This window comes from Rhamphochromis longiceps, linkage group LG4 (assembly GCF_057381845.1).
Source record: "Rhamphochromis longiceps isolate RC_006_pf linkage group LG4, R_longiceps_female_GT1.1, whole genome shotgun sequence".
Lineage (NCBI taxonomy): Eukaryota > Metazoa > Chordata > Actinopteri > Cichliformes > Cichlidae > Rhamphochromis > Rhamphochromis longiceps.
The window spans coordinates 549,867-575,152 of record NC_140560.1 but is presented as its reverse complement, the minus strand read 5'-3'; the positions used below and the strand labels follow the sequence as shown (position 1 = coordinate 575,152).

The window sequence follows — 25,286 nt, the reverse complement described above, 5'->3', positions numbered from 1 at the left end:
TTGGTATCCTGGTCCTTGGTCTGCGTCTCTCTGCTCCGCTCTCCGTTTTGTAAGATTTCAGGTTTGCTCTTTAGTTTCTCCCAGTTTAGGTTTCCGTTTGTAATTACTCGTGCTTCATTGCCTGTTTTTGCCACTACCACCCTGTAAATAAAACGTCATTCGTATCATCAGTTTGCTGCATTTTGGGTCCTCCTTTTCCTCCACACCACACGGCTCCCTCCCCCAGCCGTGACAGTACGAGCCGACCAAACATGGACCCAGCGGCATCCGCACCTCCCGAGGAGCTTCGGGAGGAACTAATTGACTCTGTTTCCAGGTTGGTTAACCTATGGCTCGAGCATGAGGGGGAAGAGTGTCTCCGTGCTGTAGAAGCCAGGCTACAGCAGCTCATCTCTGCTCACTCCTGGCTGCTGGACTCTCTTCACCCGCTCGCACAGGACTTCATACTCAACGAACTGCACCTTCACCCACCAGCCGCTACCGCTTCCCAACTCAGCCCGGCGGCGAAGATTTTGCCCGGCCCGCCGGAGGTTTTGCCCGGCCCGCCGGAGGTTTTGCCCGGCCCGCCGGAGGTTTTGCCCGGGAGGAAGCGACGATCACGCCGTCGGCGCATCACCCCACAGCCGAAGACTAGGACTTTGGAACTGCCAGCTGTGGTGAGTGAAAAGGACCCTTTTTCTGTTTTGGACTGTGTGTCTGTTTATTCCGGGGCTGTGTTTTTTGAGTCGGCTGCCCTGCCGGTAGCTCAGTTAGCTGCCCAGCAGCCACTAGCTCAGTTAGCCACTCAACCGTCACCCCCATTACAGTCACAGCCAGACCTATTAGACACTTGGTTACAATCCATAGCTCAGTCAATAGCTCAGTTGACAAGAGACTCATCCGCCTTATTATCACCTATTCAGCCATCGTTGTCACCAACTCCTCCTGCACAACAAGTTAAGTCCATCCAACCCGGAAAGAACTATTTTTCACCTGTTCATGTCAAGCAGAGAGACACACCACATAATATTGTAATCAGTCCTCAAAAGCTGGCCAGCCCAGAGACTGTGACACACTCCAGGGCCTCCCCAGAGGCTGGGTCCCAGCCCCCGGCCGACTCTGGACCCCTGGAGATTAAGAAGCCAGCTGAGGACTGTATCCGGCTGTCGCTGCCCGAGCTGGGTCAATGCTCTGTGCAGCTGCAGTCTGCCTTGTGTTTGCCAGAGGCCCGTGTGCCTGCTGGTTCTGACCCGTACCTGCCAGAGGCCCGTGTGCCTGCTGGTTCTGAACTGTGCCTGCCAGAGGCCCGTGCGCCTGCTGGTTCTGAACTGTGCCTGCCAGAGGCCCGTGCGCCTGCTGGTTCTGACCCGTACCTGCCAGAGGCCCGTGCGCCTGCTGGTTCTGAACTGTGCCTGCCAGAGGCCCGTGCGCCTACTGGTTCTGAACTGTGCCTGCCAGAGGCCCGTGCGCCTGCTGGTTCTGAACTGTGCCTGCCAGAGGCCCGTGCGCCTACTGGTTCTGACCTGTGTGTTCCAGGGGCCCCGGTGCCCACTGGTCCAGAGACTGTTTTCGCTGGGGGGCCCGAGGAGCCCGTCCAGCCTCCTGCTTCGCCTGCTGGGGGGCCCGAGGAGCCCGTCCATCCTCCTGCTTCGCCTGCTGGGGGGCCCGAGGAGCCCGTCCAGCCTCAAGACTCGTCAGCTGGGGGGCCCGAGGAGCCCGTCCAGCCTCAAGACTCGTCAGCTGGAGGTTCAGGAGAACCTAGCCAGCCTCCTGCCTCGTCAGCTGGAGGGCCCGAGGAGCCCGTCCAGCTGCCAACTGCAGCCTCATCATCCTCGCCAGCTGCAGCTTCATCCACGCCACGGGCAGCAGCAGCTTCTTCCACGCCTGCAGCGCTACAGTCTCCGGCTTCATGATCCTCGCCAGCTGCAGCCTCCGAGCCTTCATCCTCGCCCGGTGCAGCCTCGTCATCTGCCTCGCCTGGCCCGGCTGCAGCCTCGTCATCTGCCTCGCCTGGTCCGGCCTCTGCTTCAGCCTCGTCATCTGCCTCGCCTGGTCCGGCCTCTGCTTCAGCCTCGTCTGGTCCGGCCTCTGCTTCAGCCGCGCCTGGTCCGGCCTCTGCTTCAGCCGCGCCTGGTCCGGCCTCTGCTTCAGCCTCGTCTGGTCCGGCCTCTGCTTCAGCCTCGTCTGGTCCGGCCTCCGCTTCAGCTTCAGCCGCGCCTGGACCAGCCGCTGCTTCGGTCTCGTCTGGTGCTGCGACGGCCACGCCACCTTCGGGTCCCGAACTGCCGCCTCGACATCGGCGGTCATCTACCAGGCCGCTGGTGGAGCGTCATCGTCAATATGGACGACCTCCTAGACGCCGCCGCTGCCTTCCGCGCGGTCGGCCTCCAGACTTGTGTCATCGTCGCCATTGCTGTCCGCACGGTCGGCCGCCTGAACGGTTTCCTCGTCGCCGCCGTTGCTGTCCGCACGGTCGGCCGCCTGAACGGTTTCCCCGTCGCCGCCGCTGCCGTGTGCACGGTCGGCCCCCTGAACTGCCTCCACTCCGCCACCGCTGCCTTCTGCTCGGTCGGCTTATGGATCTACGTCGCCGACGTGGCCGGCCTCAGAAGATGAACTGTCCTGGACTTCTGAGTTGTCAGCCTCCGGGCCGGCCTCCTGAACTGTGTTTTGTTCTCGTGCTCCAGCATGTGTGTTTTTGTTTTGGACAATTCTCTCAGTTCGCTGGAGCTTGTGTTGGTCCCTCCGTCCTGGGCCCCCGCCGCCCGCCCTGGGTTGGTCGTCTGTTTTTGTTTTGGGCTGTCTGGAGCCAGCCCTTGGAGGGGGGGTACTGTCATGGTCCTCCCAGTTTAGGTTTCCGTTTGTAATTACTCGTGCTTCATTGCCTGTTTTTGCCACTACCACCCTGTAAATAAAACGTCATTCGTATCATCAGTTTGCTGCATTTTGGGTCCTCCTTTTCCTCCACACCACACGGCTCCCTCCCCCAGCCGTGACAGATTGATTGATTGGTAATTTATTTCAACATGTTAAAAATATACAATATACAAGTACATTTACATACTATACAAATTACATACAAAAAAAACCGTTCTGATTAATTTAATTTACATGTTGAAAGGATTGAAGATTGAAGAATTAATTAATGGCAGGACTTCTTTGAGCAGTTTTGTAGGAATGGGGTCTAAAAGCAGTGTTGGGAAGGTTACTTTTAAAATGTATTCCACTACAGATTACAGAATACATGCCCCAAAATGTATTTTGTAATGTATTTCATTACGTTACTCAATGAGAGTAAAGTATTCTGAATACTTTGAATTACTTAATATATTATCATGCTTTTTACAACCACATGAATGTACTATTGCTTTGATATTTATTACTATTACTGAAGGTCCGCGGCTCCGAACCGTAGTAAAGGGACCTCTGGCTAATACGTCGGGTTCGTGTCGGGCTCATAGCCGAAAACTAGCTTTACTTTGTTGTCTGGGTCAACTTTGCTTTCAAGAGACAGAGAGAGGCGTTGAAAGGCTGCTCCAACGGAACTTATTGTTTCGGAGGAAAACACGAACACAGGGTACAGTCGAGTCTTAATAGCTTACTTACAGCTGGGCTCGTCAGGCACTCTTCTTGGCTGCAGTGGTTATTATTATATTTACATGCTTCCATCTCCCGTTTCTGCTCGATGACAACTCGTACTTTTCCACTCTTCTTTTTCTCTCTCCTCGTGCAGACACATAAAGGGTATGACAGTCCATTCTCCCTGCAGCACGGACTACACTGCCCATAAGGCTACATTCTTTAGGGCTGTGCCTGTAACACTCTGCCTATTGCCTTCATATTAAATCATTTTTAAAAATATTTCTTCATGTCATTATGAGACGTGAGATTGAGACACGGGTATTAGGGTTTCTTAATGCGTGTTTTCTTTGGGTTTCCACCGGCGTGGAATTACCAAAAATAGAGGGTATAGCCAAACATATTGTGGTGAGCTCAGACAAGGATGAGACAGAGGTGTCGTTTGGTCTTGCTTCCCCGAGTTTCCAGGGAGCACAGCCATTTATTTTCCAACAGAAACACACCGCCGCTAACCCAACTGCTCGGCATAGCTTAGCACAACAACAACAACAAAAAGGCGCTCTCTCACCCAGGAAATACACAGTCGCAGACAGAGCGCGTCGCCTTGTAACCATGGCAACCGTAACACTGCCGCCTGGAACAACAGAACATAGCAGTCAAACAAAACCAGACCTGACCTGCCACAATATGAAACAGGAAAAGACCACCGTGTAATCCATTTATTTCAGCAAAGTAACAGTATTCTAAATTCCACCTTTTTAAACGGTAACTGTAACGGAATACAGTTACTCATATTTTGTATTTTAAATACGTAATGGCGGTAGATGTATTCCGTTACTCCCCAACACTGTCTAAAAGACATGTTGATGGTTTGGAGGAAGTAATTATGGAAGTTAACTCAGAAAGATCAATTGGAGAAAAAGAGTCTAACTTAACGTCAATGGTACTAAAAGTAGCTGTAGATAATATTACATCCGTGGGATGATTATTGGTAATTTTTTATATAATGATAAAAATTTTATTTGTGGAGAAGTTCACGAAGTCATTACTAGTTAACGTTAAAGGGATGGTTTGCTCAATAGAGCCTTTGTGCTGTGATGTTTGGGGAAAAAATAATTTACTGAACTTATGAATTTATGTTGCTGGAAAAAAATGCTAATTTGTCACAAAATATATTTTCAGACGTTCACTAAATATGCTCATTTTTTTTTACAGAAAAGTCAGCGGGATCAGATTGGATGACCAGGAGAGCTCAGAGGTTCCCAGTGGTCAGTCTGCCCAGCAGCATCAAACACACCTCGACTCCGTATTTATGGTCTGTACATGTACAACAGCTACTTTTACATCTATTCTGTTCAAAGACATCTCCATGCTGCTCTTTGTAGACCAGTGGATCGTCAGTGTGTCCAACATGGATCTGATGTTTGGCTCCTTGATTTCAGTCTGATTGGCTCATTCATAAAGTATTCCGTTCCAGCTGCTGGAGGACAACATCATCACTTTTGTGACGAACGAGCTGAAGAAGATCCAGAAGACTCTGAGTCCAGATTACCCAGAATGCTTAGAGAGTCAGAGGGAGGATGATGAGCAGAGGAGCAGCAGAGAGGCATTTGTGAAGATCACACTTGACTTCATGAGGAGAATGAAGCAGGAGGAGCTGGCTGACTGTCTGCAGAGCAGTAAGAAGATTTTGCTAAAGATGAGCTGCTGGCTGAATAAAATGTTTATATAAGAGATAAATGTTGCTTTCAAGAGATGGGACAACATGGTTATAGTCATTTCTCAGTGGGGCAGAAACTGTCATGAAAACATGAAGTGATTGTTAATGTTGTGTTTTTGCGATTGTTCTTTAGAACATCCAGCTGGAGATTGTTACTGCAAACATAAATCTGTCTTGAAAAAGAAGTTCCAGTGTGTTTTTGAGGGGATCACTAAAGCAGGAAACCCAACCCTTCTGAATCAAATGTACACAGAGCTCTACATCACAGAGAGAGGGACTTCAGAGGTCACTGATGAACATGAGGTCAGACAGATTGAAACAGCATCCAGAAAACCAGACAGACGAGAAACAACAATCAGACAAGAAGAGATCTTTAAAGTCTCACCTGGAAGAGATGAACCAATCAGAACAGTGCTGACAAAGGGAGTGGCTGGCATTGGGAAAACTGTCTTAACACAGAAATATACCCTGGACTGGGCTGAAGACAAAGCCAACCAGGACATCCAGTTCATATTTCCATTCACTTTCAGAGAGCTGAATGTGCTGAAAGAGGAAAAGTTCAGCTTGGTGGAACTTGTTCATCACTTCTTTACTGAAACCAAAGAAGCAGGAATCTGCAGCTTTGAAGACTTCCAGGTTGTGTTCATCTTTGATGGTCTGGATGAATGTCGACTTCCTCTGGACTTCCACAAAACTACAATCCTAACTGACCCTAGAAAGTCCACCTCAGTGGATGTGCTGCTGATAAACCTCATCAGGGGGAAACTGCTTCCCTCTGCTCGCCTCTGGATAACCACACGACCTGCAGCAGCCAATCAGATCCCTCCTGACTGTGTTTCCATGGTGACAGAGGTCAGAGGATTCACTGACCCACAGAAGGAGGAGTACTTCAGGAAGAGATTCAGAGATGAGGAGCAGGCCAGCAGGATCATCTCCCACATCAAGACATCACAAAGCCTCCACATCATGTGCCACATCCCAGTCTTCTGCTGGATCACTGCTACAGTTCTGGAGGATGTGCTGAAAACCAGAGAGGGAGGAGAGCTGCCCAAGACCCTGACTGAGATGTACATCCACTTCCTGGTGGTTCAGGCCAAAGTGAAGAAGGTCAAGTATGATGGAGGAGCTGAGACAGCTCAACATTGGAGTCCAGAGAGCAGGAAGATGATTGAGTCTCTGGGAAAACTGGCTTTTGATCAGCTGCACAAAGGAAACCTGATCTTCTATGAATCAGACCTGACAGAATGTGGCATCGATATCAGAGCAGCCTCAGTGTACTCAGGAGTGTTCACACAGATCTTTAAAGAGGAGAGAGGACTGTACCAGGACAAGGTGTTCTGCTTCATCCATCTGAGTGTTCAGGAGTTTCTGGCTGCTCTTCATGTCCATCTGACCTTCATCAACTCTGGACTCAATCTGCTGGAAGTGAAACAACCAACCGTCTGGTTGTTGAAATTATTTAACACACCAAAACTACAATCTCTCCACCAAAGTGCTGTGAAAATGGCCTTACAGAGTCCAAATGGACACCTGGACTTGTTCCTCCGCTTCCTCCTGGGTCTTTCACTGGAGACCAATCAGACTCTCCTACGAGGTCTGCTGACACAGACAGGAATTAGCTCACAGACCTATCAGAAAACTGTTCACTATATCAAGGAGAGGCTCAGTGTGATTCTGTCTGCAGAGAAAAGCATCAATCTGTTCCACTGTCTAAATGAACTGAATGATCGTTCTCTAGTGGAGGAGATCCAACAGTCCTTGAGATCAGGAAGTCTCTCCACAGATAAACTGTCTCCTGCTCAGTGGTCAGCTCTGGTCTTCATCTTACTGTCATCAGAAGAAGATCTGGATGAGTTTGACCTGAAGAAATACTCTTCTTCAGAGGAGGCTCTTCTGAGGCTGCTGCCAGTGGTCAAAGCCTCCAACAAAGCTCTGTAAGGAAATATGTGGTGATCCCTTTAGTTTTTAAATATTGTTTTGAATAGAAGAATAGGCTACCACAGATTTAAAAATATTTTAAAATTTTTAAAATCTGGTTATAGAAAGAGATTTCATTAAAGTTTTGGTTTGTGTCTCACCTTCAGTGCAATCCCTCTCTCTCTCTCTATTGTTTTTCTTTTTAACACAAATCTCTGATACAACTGTCCTGATTGTATCCAGTATGGATGGAAAAACGTGGACTTCATAAATGAAATTGCCTCTAAGGTCCTGTTTCTTGTCAGTAACCATATCTAACTGTAAGGCTGCCATCACCAGCCTGTGTATATATTGCATTAGGTTTCCTGGTGATCTAAACTTTATGCAGGTGTGAGTTTGAATGGTTGTCTGTGTCTCTGTGAACTAAGGGGAAGAGACTGGTTAAAGAATTTACAGTAAGTTAGATTTAAGAAAGAGACCAACAGCACTTTACTAACTGTAGCACACTTTGTTTGTTTTTTGTTTTGTTTTTTTTAGGCTGAGCAGCTGTAACCTGTCAGAGAGCGGCTGTAAAGATTTGTTGTCAGTCGTCAGCTCCCAGTCCTGTAATCTGAGAGAGCTGGACCTGAGTACCAACAGCCTGAATGATTCAGCAGTAAAGTTTCTGTCTGCTTCAGTGAAGAGTCCACACGCCAAACTGAATGTTCTGAGGTCAGATCAATTTGTATTCTGTATTTGGTTTGTTTGTTTTTATCAACTGACAAAATTAAACAACTTTTATTCATTGTTCTTTCTTAGCATTTTTAGTCATTTCTGTGTTAAAGTGGAGTTTTACTAACCTGATCAGAAGAAGACAATAAGGATTCTTTAAAATACAGGATTAGTTATTGCACGCTGATTACACTTTAACAACAGTCTTTGTTCATGTTTTTATTTTCAGACTCAATGTCTGTCAACTCTCAGAGGAAAACTGTGAAGCTCTGTCCTTAGTTCTCAGCTCTCAGTCCTCTAGTATGAGAGAGCTGGACCTGAGTATAAAAAACCTACAGGTTTCAGGATTGAAGATTCTGTTTACTGGACTACAAAGTTTAAACTGTGAACTCAATACTTTGAGGTCAGATCAAAAGATAATTTGTTTTTTCAGAATTAACCAATTAAATGCATTTTATCCAAGTTCATCCATAAAATGTTGTTGATTAGTATCTTAAGTTTTCCCTTAAGAAAAATTATCAAGACGGGATTTAATATTACACAATCTATTAACACACCTTACAGTATTGTTTCATTGATTGTCTTTTATTTCTCAGACTGAGTGGCTGTAACCTCTCAGATAGAAGCTTTGAAGTTCTGTCCTCAGTTCTCAGCTCCCAGTCCTCTAGTCTGAGAGAGTTGGACCTGAGTAACTCTGACCTGCTGGATTCAGGAGTGAAGCTTCTGTCTACTGGACTAAAGCGTTCACAGTGTATAGTGGAAACTCTCAGGTTAGGATTCAAACTTTTCCACAGATTATCATTTAAAATATTAATTATATTACTGCATTAACAGGTTATCTTTTTGAAGTGAACTTTAATTTACATCTGAGTGGATTATGTCTGTGAAGGTTCTTAGTCATCCAGGTCATCGTAGTCCAAGGAGCTTGAAAAGAAAAGTGTCTTTACGATTACAGCACCTCAGTCAGAAAATGGGGACACAACATCATCAAAGACCGCACCCACTCACAGCACATACTGTTCACACTCCTAGAGGAATGTGAAAGCAAGGACAACCAGATGAAAAAACAATTTCTATCCAAAAGCCATCAGGGTAGTGAATCACTGACTCATTGCTGAACTGTGAAGATCTTAGACCTTTAAATTTGCGATTTTGAACATTTATATACAATATAATACAACTTCATACAATAAAAAAAATTTTAATATCACATATCCTGAATATCTACTAATGGGACAGTGTTGCCTAACTACTTGCACTGCAAATGCTACATAAGTTTGTTTATTATTTTCTATGCTCAGAGTTAAGTTTATTCTGTATATTAGTTAGTTGAATATCTAGTCGTGAAGGGAACTTGATTAGTAAGAATTTTATTGCTCTGCATAACCACTTGTGTTTTGCGGTGTATATAACAATAAAATTCTTAAATCCTGAATCTTAACATATGTGTAGGTTCAAGTTTTAGAGCTCTAAAGTGCAGCTATCATGTTAGGAACATGTTAGGAATTGACAGTAACACTGAGCACGCAGTTCAAATCTTTATTTTTTACCACTCGCTGCATTCTTGATATTCATGAATTCAGCAGGTTAATGACTGTCTGCAGCATTAATCTCATATTTCCATCTAATGTGTTGAATTTGACTGTTTTATTTGATGTTCTTTATGATCTCTAGCACCAGTTCATCTGTAGGCCATGCTCAGTCCATCCATTTAGTGAAATGAGTGAATGATGTTTAAAGGTTTCAGGTTTCAGAGCTCATCACAGCACAGAAACAGCTTTAGTGAAGGTTACAAATGATCTTCTTATGGCCTCTGACAGTGGACTCATCTCTGTGCTTGTCCTGCTAGACCTTAGTGCAGCATTCGATACTGTTGACCATAATATCCTATTAGAGCGATTAGAACATGCTGTAGGTATTACAGGTACTGCACTGCAGTGGTTTGTATCATATCTATCTAATAGACTCCAATTTGTGCATGTAAATGGAGAGTCCTCTTCACACACTGAGGTTAATTATGGAGTTCCACAGGGTTCAGTGCTAGGACCAATTCTGTTTACATTATACATGCTTCCCTTAGGCAGCATCATTAGAAGACATAGCATAAATTTTCACTGCTATGCCGATGACACCCAGCTCTATCTGTCCATGAAGCCAGATAACACACACCAATGAGTTAAACTGCAGGAATGTCTTAAAGACATAAAGACCTGGATGGCCGCTAACTTTCTGCTTCTTAATTCAGATAAAACTGAGGTTATTGTACTCGGCCCTGAAAATCTTAGAAATATGGTATCTAAGCAGATTCTTACTCTGGATGGCATTACCTTGGCCTCCAGTAACGCTGTGAAGAACCTTGGAGTCATTTTTGACCAGGACATGTCCTTCAATGCACATATTAAACAAATATGTAAGACTGCTTTCTTCCATTTGCGCAACATTTCTAAAATTAGAAATATCCTGTCTCAGAGTGACGCTACAAAACTAGTTCATGCATTTATTACTTCCAGGCTGGATGACTGTAATTCATTATTATCAGGATGTCCAAAAAACTCCCTGAAAAGCCTTCAGCTAATCCAAAATGCTGCAGCAAGAGTCCTGACAGGGACTAGAAAGAGAGAGCAGATTTCTCCTGTTCTGGCTTCCCTTCATTGGCTTCCTGTTAAATCCAGAATTGAATTCAAAATCCTGCTCCTCACATACAAGGTCTTAAATAATCAGGCCCCATCTTATCTTAATGACCTTGTAGTACCATATCACCCTATTAGAGCACTTCGCTCTCGCTCTGCAGGCCTTCTTGTTGTTCCTAGAGTATTTAAAAGTAGAATGGGAGGCAGAGCCTTCAGTTTTCAGGCCCCTCTTCTGTGGAACCAGCTTCCAGTTTGGATTCGGGAGACAGACACTATCTCTACTTTCAAGATTAGGCTTCAAACTTTCCTTTTTGCTAAAGCATATAGTTAGGGCTGGACCAGGTGATCCTGAATCCTCCCTTGCTTATGCTGCAATAGACGTAGGCTGCCGGGGGATTCCCATGATGCATTGAGTTTTTCCTTTCCAGTCACCTTTCTCACTCAATATCTATTAATAGACCTCTCTGCATTGAATCATATCTGTTATTAACCTCTGTCTCTCTTCCACAGCATGTCTTTTATCCTGTCTTCCTTCTCTCACCCCAACCGGTCGCAGCAGATGGCCCCGCCCCTCCCTGAGCCTGGTTCTGCTGGAGGTTTCTTCCTGTTAAAAGGGAGTTTTTCCTTCCCACTGTCACCAAAGTGCTTGCTCATAGGGGGTCATATAATTGTTGGGTTTTTCTCTGTATCTATGAAGCGCCTTGAGGCGACTTTTGTTGTGATTTGGCGCTATATAAATAAAATTGAATTGAATTGAATTGAAAGGTCTCCTTGTTATGTGAGCGTGCACAGATCATGAAGCAGAAAGCCTGAGTTAACAGATAAATGATCTGTTAACCCAGGCTTGGGGCTTTCTCTCTAATATTGTTGGCTGTTACCATACATTGTTAAACAACATGAGATGACTTTAGTTGTGTGTACAGTATTGTCAGTTGTAAAGTTAAATTAAACTGAATTGATGTAAATGGATAGGTGTTATTGTATATGACAAAGAGAAAATGATTGTTGACAGATGGATTGTTGTTTTGTGTGTCTGCAGTCTGTCAGGCTGTCTGATCACAGAGGAAGGCTGTACTTCTCTGGCCTCAGCTCTGAGCTCCAACCCCTCCCATCTGAGAGAGCTGGACCTAAGCTACAATCATCCAGGAGACTCAGGATTGAAGCTGCTGTCGGCTGGACTGAAGGAACCAGGCTGGAGACTGGACACTCTCAGGTATGGAGAGAGTGTCTGATAGAGGAGGAAAAGCTGGAAACATTTCCTGTGTCCTTCACTCACTTCTTGTTTGTTCATAACACATGAACTGATCAATAAGAGATATTCCTGTAGGAGATGTCCAGGGAGCACTTCTCCGGGAACAACTTGTAGATATCTCAGTACATTTAGTATTCATCTTTCTATAGAAAGGGTATTAAAATAAGCACTGAATAAAAATAAACAGTGAAAACTGTCAGCTTAGCTTAATCAAAATAAAAATAAAGAAAAAATCATTATTTTACAATCAGAGCTGTGGAAGAAGCTGACAAATAGAGGGAGATGCTTCTCTGCACTTAAACCATACCATACCATAATTTATTTATATAGCACATGGCTGACCAAAGTGCTGTACAGCAGAAATATAATAAATACAATAAGAATAATAAATACAATAAATAAATAACAATAAAATAACAGTGTCAGTGACCCACTAAATCAAAGGCCAGGCAATAAAGTTGAGTTTTTAATCTGGATTTAAAAACCACCACTGATGTAGACTGCCTAATGTGAAGAGGAGGATCGTTCCAAAGATTCGGGGTCCACAATAGAGAAAGCTTGGTCTCCTCTAAGGTTTAGCCATGAGAGCAACAGCTTCTAAGCCATAGGTGTCAAACTCTGGCCCGCGGGCCAAGTTTGGCCCGCAGCCTAATTACATTTGGCCCGCGAAGCCATACCTAATTACTATTAGAGCTGGCCTACTGGTATTTTACAGCTAATATATATATTGTTTAGTATTAAGCTTTGCTTGTTCCATATTCAGTTTTTCAGCATCAGAGTCCATAAGAAGAGATTCATTCTTATATCTAGAGGAATATATTTCAATAAATATTAACGTTAGCCCGCGACTTTGTTCCAGTTTTGAATTTTGGCCCACTGTGTATTTGAGTTTGACACCCCTGTTCTAAGCTGACCGGAGTGAGCGAGGTGGGATATAGGGCGTCAGCAGATCGCACAAATATACAGGTGCCAGACAATTTACGGATTTAAAAAACAGGAAAAGAATTTTAAAATAGATCCTAAATTCAATTGGAAGCCAGTGTAAGGAGGCCAGAAGTGGAGTATTAAGCTCAAATTTTCTTTACCAGTTTACCACTTTTACCAATTTTCTTTTAAAAACCGTGCCGCAACAGTTGCAGGTGTGACCGAGTGCCCTGGCCAACCCCCATTAAAAGGAGTTGCAGTAATCCAAGCGTAAGGTTATCAAAGCATTGTTGACAGTTTCGAAGTCACGCCTGTAAAGAAAAGACTCAACCTTCGACAGATGTCTGAGGTGATAGAATGAAGATATCACCACCCCGTGGCCATCAAATCATAGAGCAGTGTAAATTGGGACTGAATAAATCCATGATTTAACATCAGACAATCAAGCAGGAGTCCAATCGAATAAAATGACAGTAAACAGCATCCTCGACATGCAAGTTACAGAAAGAGAATCCATATGATATCACCAAGTCCAATGTGTGACCTTGTTCTTGAGTGGTGCCCTTAACAGACTGAACAAGATTAAAAGAGTTCACTAAGTCCATGAAGTCCTTACCAGGGGCTTCTCTGGGCAAACGACGTGAATATTAAAATCACAAAATAAAAGGAGATGGTCATACCGTGATGCACAGTCAGCAAGAAAGTCCAAAAAAAAAAAAAAAAAACTCAGATAAAAAAATCCTGATATGTTATATATCACTGAGTTACAGAAGAATCAGAAAGAAAGGAGGCAGTTATGACTGTTGGCTTGGATACAATGATCAGTCCTGGTGTCTAAACTGCTCCTCCTTTCAGGGTGGAGCCTGCTGGAGTCCGATGGTTGAGACCAGGTCTGAGGAAGTGTAAGTGTGCTTTTAACGTGATTCATGAAAACAAAGCAGCACACATTCAACCATCTTCATCATTCTGATGTCAGGAGCCATCATCAAAGTGTCAATCAATGAACAGATGATGGATCAATAACTGCAGCTGGATTGTGTTTGCTCTCTCCATCAGATTCCTGTCAACTCACAATCGACACAAACACAGTGAACACAAAGCTCCAACTGTCTGACAACAACAGGAATGTGACATGTGTGGAGGAGGTTCAGTCATATCCTGATCATCCAGACAGATTTGATAGTTGGGAACAGCTACTGTGTAGAAATGGTCTGACTGGTCGCTGTTACTGGGAGGTCGAGTGGAGAGGAAGGGTTGATATATCAGTGAGTTACAGAACAATCAGAAGGAAAGGAGGCAGTTATGACTGTGTGTTTGGATACAATAATCAGTCCTGGTGTCTAAACTGCTCTGGGGATGGTCCACAATTTGCCAGGCATAATAGTATGAAAGGACGCATCTCCTCCATCTCCTCCTCCTCTGTCTCTAACAGAGCAGCAGTGTATGTGGACTGTCCTGCTGGCACTCTGTCCTTCTACAGAGTCTCCTCTGACACTCTGATCCACCTCCACACCTTCAACACCACATTCACTCAAACTCTTTATCCTGGGTTTTGGTTCTATCCTGGTTCCTCAGTGACTCTGTGCTGAGTGGAGTGTAAAGAGTGTCCTCCTGTTAGAGAAACACTCTGACTGTTGAACAGATAGTTCAGTCTGTACATGTCTGTCTCTTTCACTCACAAACACGTTTTCAGATTCATGGATTCAATCAGTTGATGTTTGAAACTGTTCTAAATGATTCCTTGTAAACTTCTTCCTCTTCAGTCCTTTAAAGATGGAAGCTCCCATTATTCCAGGATCCACATGTTGTTTTTCTGAAAATATTGGCTCAATAGTTTTGAATGCAGTTCTAAGCAGAATCTGATTGTATTGAGGGAATGCATGTAGCTTATCTAATAAACAGCAAAGGCTTCAATCCTCATTTGAAAGTAGTCTTGTGTTTTTCCCATGTTGATCAAGAACATGGTGCAGGATGTTGGTAAGAGCTTGGTTCTCAATCTCTTAGAAACATGTAAATATGTGTGTATAGCACTGCATATGTTGGGTATCACTTTAGTTTGTATGAAACTATTAGAAGCTGATTCATTGTCTCTGTGAAGGTTCTCAGTCATCCAGGTCATCGTAGTCTAGGATGCGTGGAAAGAAAAGAGTCTGGACTATTTAAGTTGCTTGAAGGCGTTTCACCTCTCATCCGAGAAGCTTCTTCAGTTCGAGGTTAAATGGTGGAGAGTCCCAGATTTAAACCCTGTGGGAGTGTCCCCCCCAAGAGGGACAATAGACATTAATCACACTAATCACATGAGCCAAGGTGTGAAAACAGGTTGCTCACAGTGGATATGTCCACTGTGAGCCACCATCTTTGAACAGAGGTGGTGGGTTACGACAACAACTGTCTGCCATCTATAATCCAGTTCTGTGATCCCTTCCTAGATGCCTTAACGCCCACTCACACCCTGGGCGATCTGACCTCAGCAAATCACATGATAGGGTGGGGCCAGGTTTCACAATGAGCTCACCCGAAACCTTGGCTGATTGTGACCCACACCCATTTTCACGCCTTGGCTCGTGTGATTGTGATTGATTGATTATTAGTTGAAGTTCATAATGGAGTAAAAAGTTGCAGTTAAAAGTTACTCAATGTATTATTTAATTTCTTTCAAATATGTAAATGTATAAACAAGGGTAAAAGAAGTCCCATTAAGACACAGGTGTCAAACTCTGGCCCACGGGCCAAATTTGGCCCGCAGCTTAATTACATTTGGCCCGCGAAGCCATACCAAATTACTATTAGAGCTGGCCTACTGGTATTATACAGCAAATATATATATCGTTTAGTATTAAGCTTTGCTTGTTCCATATTCAGTTTTTTAGCAAAACTTGTTTGAGTCCATAAGAAAAGATTCATTCTTATATTTGGAGGAAGATTTTTTTTCCAATAAATATTAATGTTAGACCGCGACTTTGTTCCAGTTGTGAATTTTGGCCCACTGTGTATTTGAGTTTGACACCCCTGCATTAAGAGATGTAATGTAACACAGGCTAAAACAGTTAAAAGAGTTCATGACTATGTTCAACCGGATAACAATCCTTAATGTGACTACAACCTGTGTAAAATTCAATCTGTGATCTACTTGTCGAGCCTGGGGAATAATCCTTGTGATTCAGTGATCATGATTGATTCGTTATGCCTGACGTTGCGGGAGGGGGAGCTCTGGCCACGATGCCTCATTTGCAATGAAGCTGCTGAAAGAGAAGCATCATGTCTGAGCGTCATCATTGACTTATCCCCTTTTCAGGTCAGAATTGAGCAATTCTGCTTTTGAACTTTACAAATATGTATGTTGAGCTGTACTGACCGTGTTTCCAAATGTACCAAGAGGGTACTAGGAATATTTAGATGATTTGTGTTAACTGTGTTGTCAGGATAAGCTATAAGCAGCAAGCTAAGCTAAGCCCTCTGTTGGTGGCTAGTATGGAGCACTATTGTGCCAGACTGTGTATGAAACATACAGCATTGTGTGCATTTTGCATTTGATCTGGACAAAGAACATGTTTATTTTGTGTGAAGGGACAAATCAACATCAAACTCAACACAACATCAAACTTTATTTATAGAGCACATTTAAAAACCAGCGGTATACCAAAGTGCTTAACATAAAAGACAGAAAAGTAACATGAGTATTATAAGGCCTCAGCAAAGTATCAAATATACTCAGAGGTCATTGCCACTAATACACAGTATTAGTATAAAATGCATATTAGTATTTTTATATGAATACTTTGTTTATTTTCTATACATTTAAGTTTAATGATCTAAGTTTGCTTATTGATTCATAAGCTGTTTTTGTAAATTCTTACATTCAATTTATTCTGTAACTTAAAGGAAAGGAAAGAAGACGGTCTTGAGATATATTGTCTTACAACTAACAGAGACTGTACATCGTTGTTAAGATTTTAATACTTTTGTATGTATGTTTATATTTCTGAGTCATTCGCAATGAAGCTGCTGAAAGAGAAGCATCATGTCTGAGTGTCATCATTGACTTATCCCCTTTTCAGGGTGTAACATGATTAGGTAGGGGGTCATCAGGGGGTCGTTTTGTCCCTCTTTGGGGGTATACTCCACCATTTGACCTTAGAACTGAAGAAGAGGTGAAACGTCTTCAAGCAACTTAGAGAGGTCCAGACGCTTTTCTTTCCAAGCTCCTTAGACAAGGTTGAAAATGGTTTATCTTTTCATTCTTTCCTAACCTGGAAGCAACATGAGGCAGCTCGTGTATCAATGTTACCAAACGAAGGCGTCTAGCCTGGATATCAGCTGTGAAATGAGCTGATATCCAGTTCTCTTCCATCTCCAGATATCTGTTGGTGCTCCAGACATTTTCATTCCGGTAAGTTCTAAATATGTTCATATCACTCTTTATAGCCTAATAGTTTTATTTTCGATGCGCTCTGAGGTCATAGCAAATTAGAACAAACATCCTAATGAGTGATTTTGCAGAACTACCTTCTATTTATAGAGTTGCTAATTATTTGGCATTATTGCAGCAAACCAGCCTATGGAATGGATGAAACACACCGTGACTGGGTTCCAGCGCTACACAAGCTCCTTAGACCAAGCTGATTCTGTCACGGTCTGGGTGGCAGACCGTGGGGGATGTTGGAGAAAAGGACCCAAACGCTGGACTTAGTGGAATGAGCAGTGGGTTTATTTACAGTGAGGTAAATGTACACCACACAATAAATCTCCAAAGTGCTCCCTCGACTCCCGTGACGTGTCTTCTCCTAAGTGCTGGTATTTCGTGCTCTCTGCCCCTGTGCCTTCGCACACCCCGTGTGTCTTGCAGTCCTGTGTTCCGCTGTCCTCCTGAGGAAAAACAACAGACACAGCCGTTATGGCACCAACTCCAGCAGGCATACACTGAACCACACTTTAAACACTGACATGGAGTCTAACTCAACGATCCTGCGCCGGAGGAAGCTCCATCGCTCTGTTAAGTAGCTCCCTCGACGAGCCTGATCAGAAGCAGGTGTGTGAGAACCTAGGTGTGACCGGCAGCCGACAGGGCCACGCCCATCAGGCCTGCAGGTGGCTGTCCTTCGTCCTTCAGCCACACCCGCAGACACCCACACCTACACACACACCAGCATGGAACACAAGAGCACAGTGCAGCAAACATACATCCAATACAATAATAACAATAATAATAACAATAACAATAATAATAATGGTCCACACTGTTCACGGACCCCGAGTCCCCGGAACCAGGTCCGTGACAGATTCATTGTTTTTCATGCAGCTCTAATTTGATAAAACACTGCATCAAAAACAAAGAGAAAGTGATGTCACATCCGTTTATGTCCACACAATTAGAAGAATAATTTGGACATGTGTGAAGAACTCTAACCAAGAGAGCAAACCAAAACAAGAAAGCAATGTCAAACAGATCCTTCCAACAGACAATTTCCATGACTGGAACTGTTCAATCTAAAAATCCTACATTTGTATGGGTCACAAGCACATCAGCAGCAGTCATTATTTGAATCCCTTTAAATGTGTTGTTTGATTGAATAAGTCATATTAAACAGTGATTTAGATCAATAATATAATACTTTAGTGTTGTTAGCTTCATTGGAAACTTGCACACAGCTGTGAATGTGGGAGTGAGTGTGAATGGTTGTCTGTGTCTACGTGTCAGCCCTGCCACAGACTGGCCACCTGTCCAGGGTGGACCCCGCCTCTCGCCCTAACACAGCCTGGATAGGCTCCACCCCCCACGACCCTGATAAGGATAAGCAGAAGTGACTGGATGGATGGATATAACAAGGTTATAAGAAACATGGAACATGACAAGGTGCTGTAGTCCAGTCTATGTTGTGTGTTCTCCCTGTGCCAAAAACCCACTACAGTATAAAACTATGTCAAGCAGTGTGAATGAGCATATTTAATGTGTGGAGGATACGATCATGAGAATAATATTAATGCCACTTAAATCCTACACCCAAGCTTCTTATGGCACTTGCAGAGGTAGAAATGTTGGATGATGGGGGGGCTTCAGTTGGTGGAGCTGAGCCCTGTTGACCCCTGGATGGCTGATCCTCGAGAGCCTCTGGAGCTCCAGGAAGGAGAAGTGAAAGGACCTGTTTTGATTTTACACTTTAAATAACAAATATTTAAGCACAGTTTTCAGACAATACTGTGGATTGTGTTACTCTTAAAGAACTGTTTATCACAATGATCTCAAACTTCAATTATCTAACTAATAATAATAATAATCTCACATTTTCTCCATACTGAATGAACTAAGAGTCCATCAGTGGTCCCCCAAATGTAAATGTTCTTTGAGCTTCCTGTCAGGTGACATGCTTCAGCCACGCCTGCATGGAGCTACAACTTGGTGAGAGAAGGTTCATGTTCGACCCCTGGTTGAAGGGTCCCGCGTTTGCCAGGGGCTGGTGGCTTCTCCATGAGCCTCCAGCAGACACACTTTGTGCTGCAGATCTCATCTACATCAGCCATATGCACTCAAACCACCTCAGGCAAGCTCTGCTGATGTTGTTAAATACAGCAGTTCCTCGTTAATCGCAGGAGTTACGTTCTAAAAATAACCCGCGATAGGTGAAATCTGCGAAGTAGCCAGCTTTATTTTTTACAATTATTATAGATGTTTGAAGGCTGTAAAATCCCTCACTACACACTTTATACACTTTTCTCAGACAGACATGAACGTTTTCACACTTTTCTCTCTTGTTTAAACACAAAGTTCAAACCTTGGTAGAAAAATAAGTCCAATATTATAGAATAAAACCAACCTCAGAGTCACCCTGCTGGGGATCGAAGATTTATGTACATTTGACAAGCTGAACACATTCTGTACTGGACAGGAGAAAAGAAATCCACGAAAGGTAAGTGCGTTAAAGTGAGGGACCACTGTATACATAAAAATATACATTACATATTACTGCTGATTTTATTTGAAGCAGCTCAGTGACTGAGAGCAAACACAGCACAGTATCTACAGACTGTTCTTGCTTCAGCTGTTCATCTGGATCACACAGCATTTGATTGATTTCTTATGGCTCACATACATTCCAATATTTAAACCATGACCAGCTGCAATCAACATCAACAAAGGAAAATAACCCATGCTGCACACAGTCACAGTAAAGACAAGCTATAACATTCTTAAATTAAAGGCTGGAAAACAACTTTTACATCCTTTCATTATGAATCGATTGTAATTAATTATAAATCACTACAAAGTCATGTAGAGCACTCTGCATTTGTGCCCCAGTCAATACTTACAGTCTACTTACCATATAAGATGGACAAAAAGTTTTTCCACCAAAAATTACTGACACTGTACTTCAAACTATTTACACACGAGTGAAATTGACTTAAAGAATAATTATTTTTAGTTTCATATAAATATTTAACTTGGTATTCCCTTATTCTATTGGAGCCAAATTTAACCACAAACCATATTATAAAGTGTTTCTAGAAGCTATTGACTAATGGTGTGTATTTAGTTTTTTTCTACACTGTATTTTTGTTTCTTTGTTGTTAAATAAATAATAACACAGTGCCATATGTTTGAGTTCAAGATGTCATAAGTCCAGGTTACTTTCTATATGATGTCCTCATATGTAAAATCTTAGAATTCATAGTGAAGGAAACTGTTTCCAGGGCCTACTCCGTGGATCGGCTTCCTCCGAGGCGTGGACGTCTATCAGCAGAGAATGTACCTTCACCTATCAGCAGAGAATGTCCCTTAGTCTGTAACACAGTCAAATATATTCTCAAGTAATATTCAAGCATGCCATTCAGCGTGTTAGTACGAGCAGCTTGGGAGCAGCTTGGGAGAACAAGAAAACAGAGACTGCTTTAGATTGTCTTCCCAAAGTGACTCAACTTTATTCACAAGTACAACAGTTTATATAGAGGGTAAAATTCATGAGACAGCAGATTATCAGTTTAAACCAGTACAGACCAAGATAAGGCAGCGTCTTCCTGCCCTTGGGTGAAGAAGCATCCTTTGTGTAGTGTATCAGTTCAGCTACAATTGTGATTATCTCAGCGACATATTTTCAAGGCACAAAACGAAGAGTTCTTTCATTAGTGAAATCTGAAACAAACCATTTGGCCTCAACAGGCGTCTCCTAAAAGATTAAGAAACTAATGTAGCTGAGGGAGTGATCTCTGTGGTATTTCAACCTTGTACCAGCCTGTGATTCTCACACATCAATTCTTGGGTCAAAGAGAAAAATAACTAAAACAAAGGGGCCTTATTGAATGACAGAGTTTTCCTGCATAATGTCACTATAAAACAATATCCAGTAAATGCTCCCATGGTACTAAAATACCTAACAGTTCCCCTCTTTTATTATTTTTAAAAATAATAACTCAAATAGAAAGGAAAAATCACAAATGTAATAACATAATATAAAAAGCAAATCATAAAATGTAATAGTTCACAGCCTAATGTTCAATATACACATCAGGAACATCATTGGTAACATCTGGCACATCCTCAGGATCAATTTGTGCTAATTGCAAATACATTGAAGTAGCTGTACTAGTAGCTATATGGGTTATCATTGAAAATGTGGCTTTGCAGAAATGTGAACAGGGTTGCACTTTACAATACGAAATAGTAAATAAAAATCCTAAGGTTAATGCAGTAGATATGATTAATAACCTAAATATATAAAAAAAACAGTTCTTTAGTCGTCTCCTGGCCTGGTCCCAGGTTCGAGAGACACCGTATAAGCGTCGTGTGATGACAATGGGCATTTCATTTTCTCCATTATCAGGATGAAACGAGTCTATCTTTATCAGGTTAGACATTGTGTGGTACTCTAGGCTTTCTGTTCCTGCTGGATGTTCGAGTACCTTGTTGTTGTTCAGGTGGGGGATCAAAGGGCTTTCTGAGTCTTGGCTCTTTCCGGCGTTGTGTGTTAATCAGTGATTGTGTGTGTGTAGGTGTATTGAATCCGGGCGCTGGCTCGCCTGAGTCGTCATCTGTAGGTGTATTGAATCCGGGCGCTGGCTCGCCGGAGACGTCATCTACTTGATCCGACGCCTTAGGTGGTTTGGTGGGGCTGGTCTTAACCCTGCTGGCATGAATCCACTGAGGTTGTCCGTCTGTTAGGATGCTGGTTCTCGTCACTGCAAGTACAGTCTGGGGGCTGGAACACGCGGCCTCCCCGAGTGCCCTTGGTTTTAGCAACTTTACCAATACCGCATCTCCTGGTTTCCACGGATGGGTTGGATCTATGGAAGGGAGAGGCTGAGAGAGACAAACTTTCTGATAGTTATTATTCAGTGTTTCTACCAGGTTATGAACATAGTCAGACAATGCAGTGTCTATGTCCCCTTCCAATAGCGGTGCCCCTCTGGAGGCTGACCATGGTGTTGGAAACGGTCTTCCCATGATTATTTCAAATGGAGATAATTTGGTTGCTGCGGATGGAGTCATTCTAATCTCGCAGAGGATTTGAGGAAGTAATTTGATCCAGGTCATTCCTGTTTCTATCATTGCTTTAGTCAGGCGGTTTTTTATGGTCCTATTCATTCTTTCTACAACTCCTGAACTCTGAGGATGGTATGGCACATGATATTTCCAGTCTATTGCTAGAGTTTTAGCACACTTTTGAATTACTTCTGATGTAAATGAAGGTCCTCTATCACTGTTAATTTGGTGAGGTATTCCAAATCTGGGTATTATTTCATTGCACAACTTTTGACAGACTACTTCTGCAGTTTCTTTTGATGTTGGGTAAGCTTCTACCCATTTACTAAATTGGTCCACTATTACCAGTAAGTACTTGATGCTTCCTTGTGCTGGCATGTGTGTAAAATCAATTTGTAATGTATGAAATGGGAAATCTGGTTGTGGTAAATGCTGATGTTTTGCTTTTGGTTTTCCTACATTAGTTCGTGCACATGTTAGACAGGTTGCTAATATGCGTTTTACTGCGTGTGATGTTTTCTCGATTACAAATCTTGATTTTATTGCTCCTATTACCCCTCTTTGTCCGACATGACTCACACCGTGAAAATGGCGGACAAGGATTGGCAGTAGTGAAGATGGGAGGGCAATCAAACCCTCAAGGTTTTTGTATAAGCCGTCTCTGTTATCTAAGGTACAATCATTACTTTCCCAGTAAGTGTAATCTAAGGCAGAGGCCTGCTCTTGTATGAATTTTAGGTCAACATTTGTTTCTAAATAGTCTGGGAGCGTGACAAGTGGCAGCTGTAAAGGCAAAGATAATACTTCCTTTCTGGGTGGTTGCTGTGAGGCAGCAGCTGCTTTCGCGGTTACGTCTGCAAGAGCATTTCCCACTGCTTCGTCTGTGTCAGCCGTGCTGTGCCCCTTCGTTTTAACAACTGCAATTGCCGATGGCAGCTGTATAGCCTGCAAAAGTCTTTGAACAAGGTCAGAATTAGCGATCGATTTTCCATCAGCAGATCTAAATCCTCTTTGTCTCCACAATGTGCCAAAGTCATGCACCACACCGAATGCATAACGGCTATCAGTGTAAATTGTTACCCGCTTATCCACATGGAGCTCACAGGCGCGTATTAAAGCCATGAGCTCTGCTTTTTGTGCTGAGTGAAATGGTAATGAGTGAGCCTCTAGTATGATGTCAGGCAATGTCACCACCGAATAGCCACAAAGAAATAAGTTGTCATTTGGTTTTGAACAGGACCCGTCCACATAAACAATGACTGAGTCTGGGATTGGTGTCTGCTCTAAGTCTGGGCGTGGTGCTGTGGATTCCTGTATACGTGTCATACAATCATGATCGTCAGGGTCGTCTGAACCATCCTGTCGGTCAGAGGAACACAGCATACGAATGAGTAAGTGTGCTGGCGAATTGGGTGTGCTGCTTGCTTTTATAGTGAGATTTGCTGTTGAAGTCAGTGTAGCTTCATAACCTGAGCGACGTTGTGCGGTCATGTGTTGTGTAGTTATGTTTGCTAGAATGGTCGTGACCTGGTGATTGGTGTGTAGAATAGTGTCATGTGAGAGTGTGAGCTTCTCGCAGTCCCTTATCATGATAGAGCAAGCTGCTACTGCTCTCAGGCAGGCCGGCATCCCCTGAACTACTGCTGGCAGCACCTTTGAGTAGAAGGCTACTGGACGGTAGCCACAGCCATGCTCTTGGGCCAATACACCTGCACAGGTTGTGCCGTTCTCTGTGACGTACAGGTGGAACGGTAAGTGGTAGTCAGGCAGACCCAAACAAGGGGCGGAGGTCAGCGCTCCCTGTAATGCATTGAAAGAGGCAGTCATTTCTGTGGACCACAGTATTCGAGGAGGCTTGTCTTTTTTGCAGCATTCACGCAGAATGTGGTCATGAAAAGAACAGTCTGGTATCCACTGTCTGCAATAGTTCACCATGCCTAGGAAGGACAGCATTTCCTTCTGTGTAGTGGGCTTAGGGACAGAGGTCACAGCTTTGACCCTGTCTGTAGTCATAGAACGTTGTCCGTGAGACAGTGTAAATCCCAAATATTGAACAGAAGTCTGACAGTACTGCATTTTCTTTGCTGATGCTTTGTGGCCAGTCTGTTGGAGGTGCTGGAGTAGCATGTGTGTGGCAGTTTGACATAGTTTTTCACTTTCAGCACAGAGGAGGAGATCATCTACATACTGGATCAGAGTACAGCCCTCTGGAGGAGTGAAGCCGTCCAGGGTAGCACGTACCACCATTGAGAAAGCCGCAGGGCTGTCTACCATGCCTTGGGGTAAGCGAGTCCATGTGTACTGCTTATCTTTATGTGTAAAAGCAAATATCGGCTGTGTGTCTTCATGCACAGGTACTGAGAAAAAGGCGGAGCACAAATCCACCACAGTAAAATGTGTAGCTGTTGCTGGAATAGATGTCAGTATGCTGGGAACATCTGGGACAATAGGTGGCAGAGGCATAATGACTGCATTAACTTGCCTTAAGTCTTGTGTGAAACGCCATACGCCAGGTTTGTTAGGCTTTGGCACAGGATTGACAGGAGTGTTATATGGAGATACTGTGGGCTTTATTACTCCAGCTGTCAATAAATCTCCTATGATGATGTCTAAGGCTGCGGCTTTTTCAGCGGAAATGGGATATTGCTTGACATATACCGGCTTGTTGTTTTTCAGCTGAGCATGATAAGGTGTACAGTCAATAAATCCTACATCATTCTCACCTCTTGACCATAATGTCATGTTTTGATATTCAGCTGGCAATGTGACAGCAGAGATAGTACAGTGTATGGGGTAGGTTAGATCTATGTGTCGACATGGTGCAGTAATGTCATAGCCTATGTCCGAGTTATGTGACAAAACCACTGTTTGGCCTTCACTGGTGTGAGCAGTTATCATGTTGTTGAACAGTGTGAGAGAAACAAATATGTGGCTTCCAGGCATGGGGCTACCTGGTAACGGTGTTTGCACATGTTTTTGACACAGAGTGTGACGTGGGATACCAGTCAGATGGATATTGAGTTCATTCTCCGCTGAGGCGTCCAGCTGACACAGAGGCTGTTCCTTCTCCATGGTGTCGGTGCATAGGGCAGAGAAAACATA

General features: G+C 43.6%; 2 protein-coding genes across 6 annotated transcripts in view; one reads left to right on the top strand and one right to left on the bottom strand.

The window, feature by feature from the left end:
- Positions 1–14,522, top strand: part of LOC146670730 (NLR family CARD domain-containing protein 3-like) — a 35,850-nt gene extending 21,328 nt beyond the window's left edge. For 3 of the 5 annotated variants that reach the window (XM_085402784.1, XM_085402783.1, XM_085402782.1), the window contains 9 exons: positions 4,792–4,873; positions 5,036–5,237; positions 5,412–7,212; positions 7,733–7,906; positions 8,136–8,309; positions 8,503–8,676; positions 11,576–11,749; positions 13,568–13,614; positions 13,769–14,522. In XM_085402784.1, the coding sequence (XP_085258910.1) occupies positions 4,792–4,873; positions 5,036–5,237; positions 5,412–7,212; positions 7,733–7,906; positions 8,136–8,309; positions 8,503–8,676; positions 11,576–11,749; positions 13,568–13,614; positions 13,769–14,301 (3,361 nt within the window). In that variant the 3' untranslated portion in view covers positions 14,302–14,522. Of the gene's footprint in view, positions 1–4,791; positions 4,874–5,035; positions 5,238–5,411; positions 7,213–7,732; positions 7,907–8,135; positions 8,310–8,502; positions 8,677–11,575; positions 11,750–13,567; positions 13,615–13,768 lie in introns of those variants that run through there. The other 2 variants (XM_085402785.1, XM_085402787.1) reach the window with 2 other exon arrangements.
- The window catches only part of LOC146670722 (protein NLRC3-like), a 261,535-nt gene that overhangs the window by 45,729 nt on the left and 190,520 nt on the right, over positions 1–25,286 (bottom strand). The gene's annotated exons all lie outside the window — the stretch shown is intronic.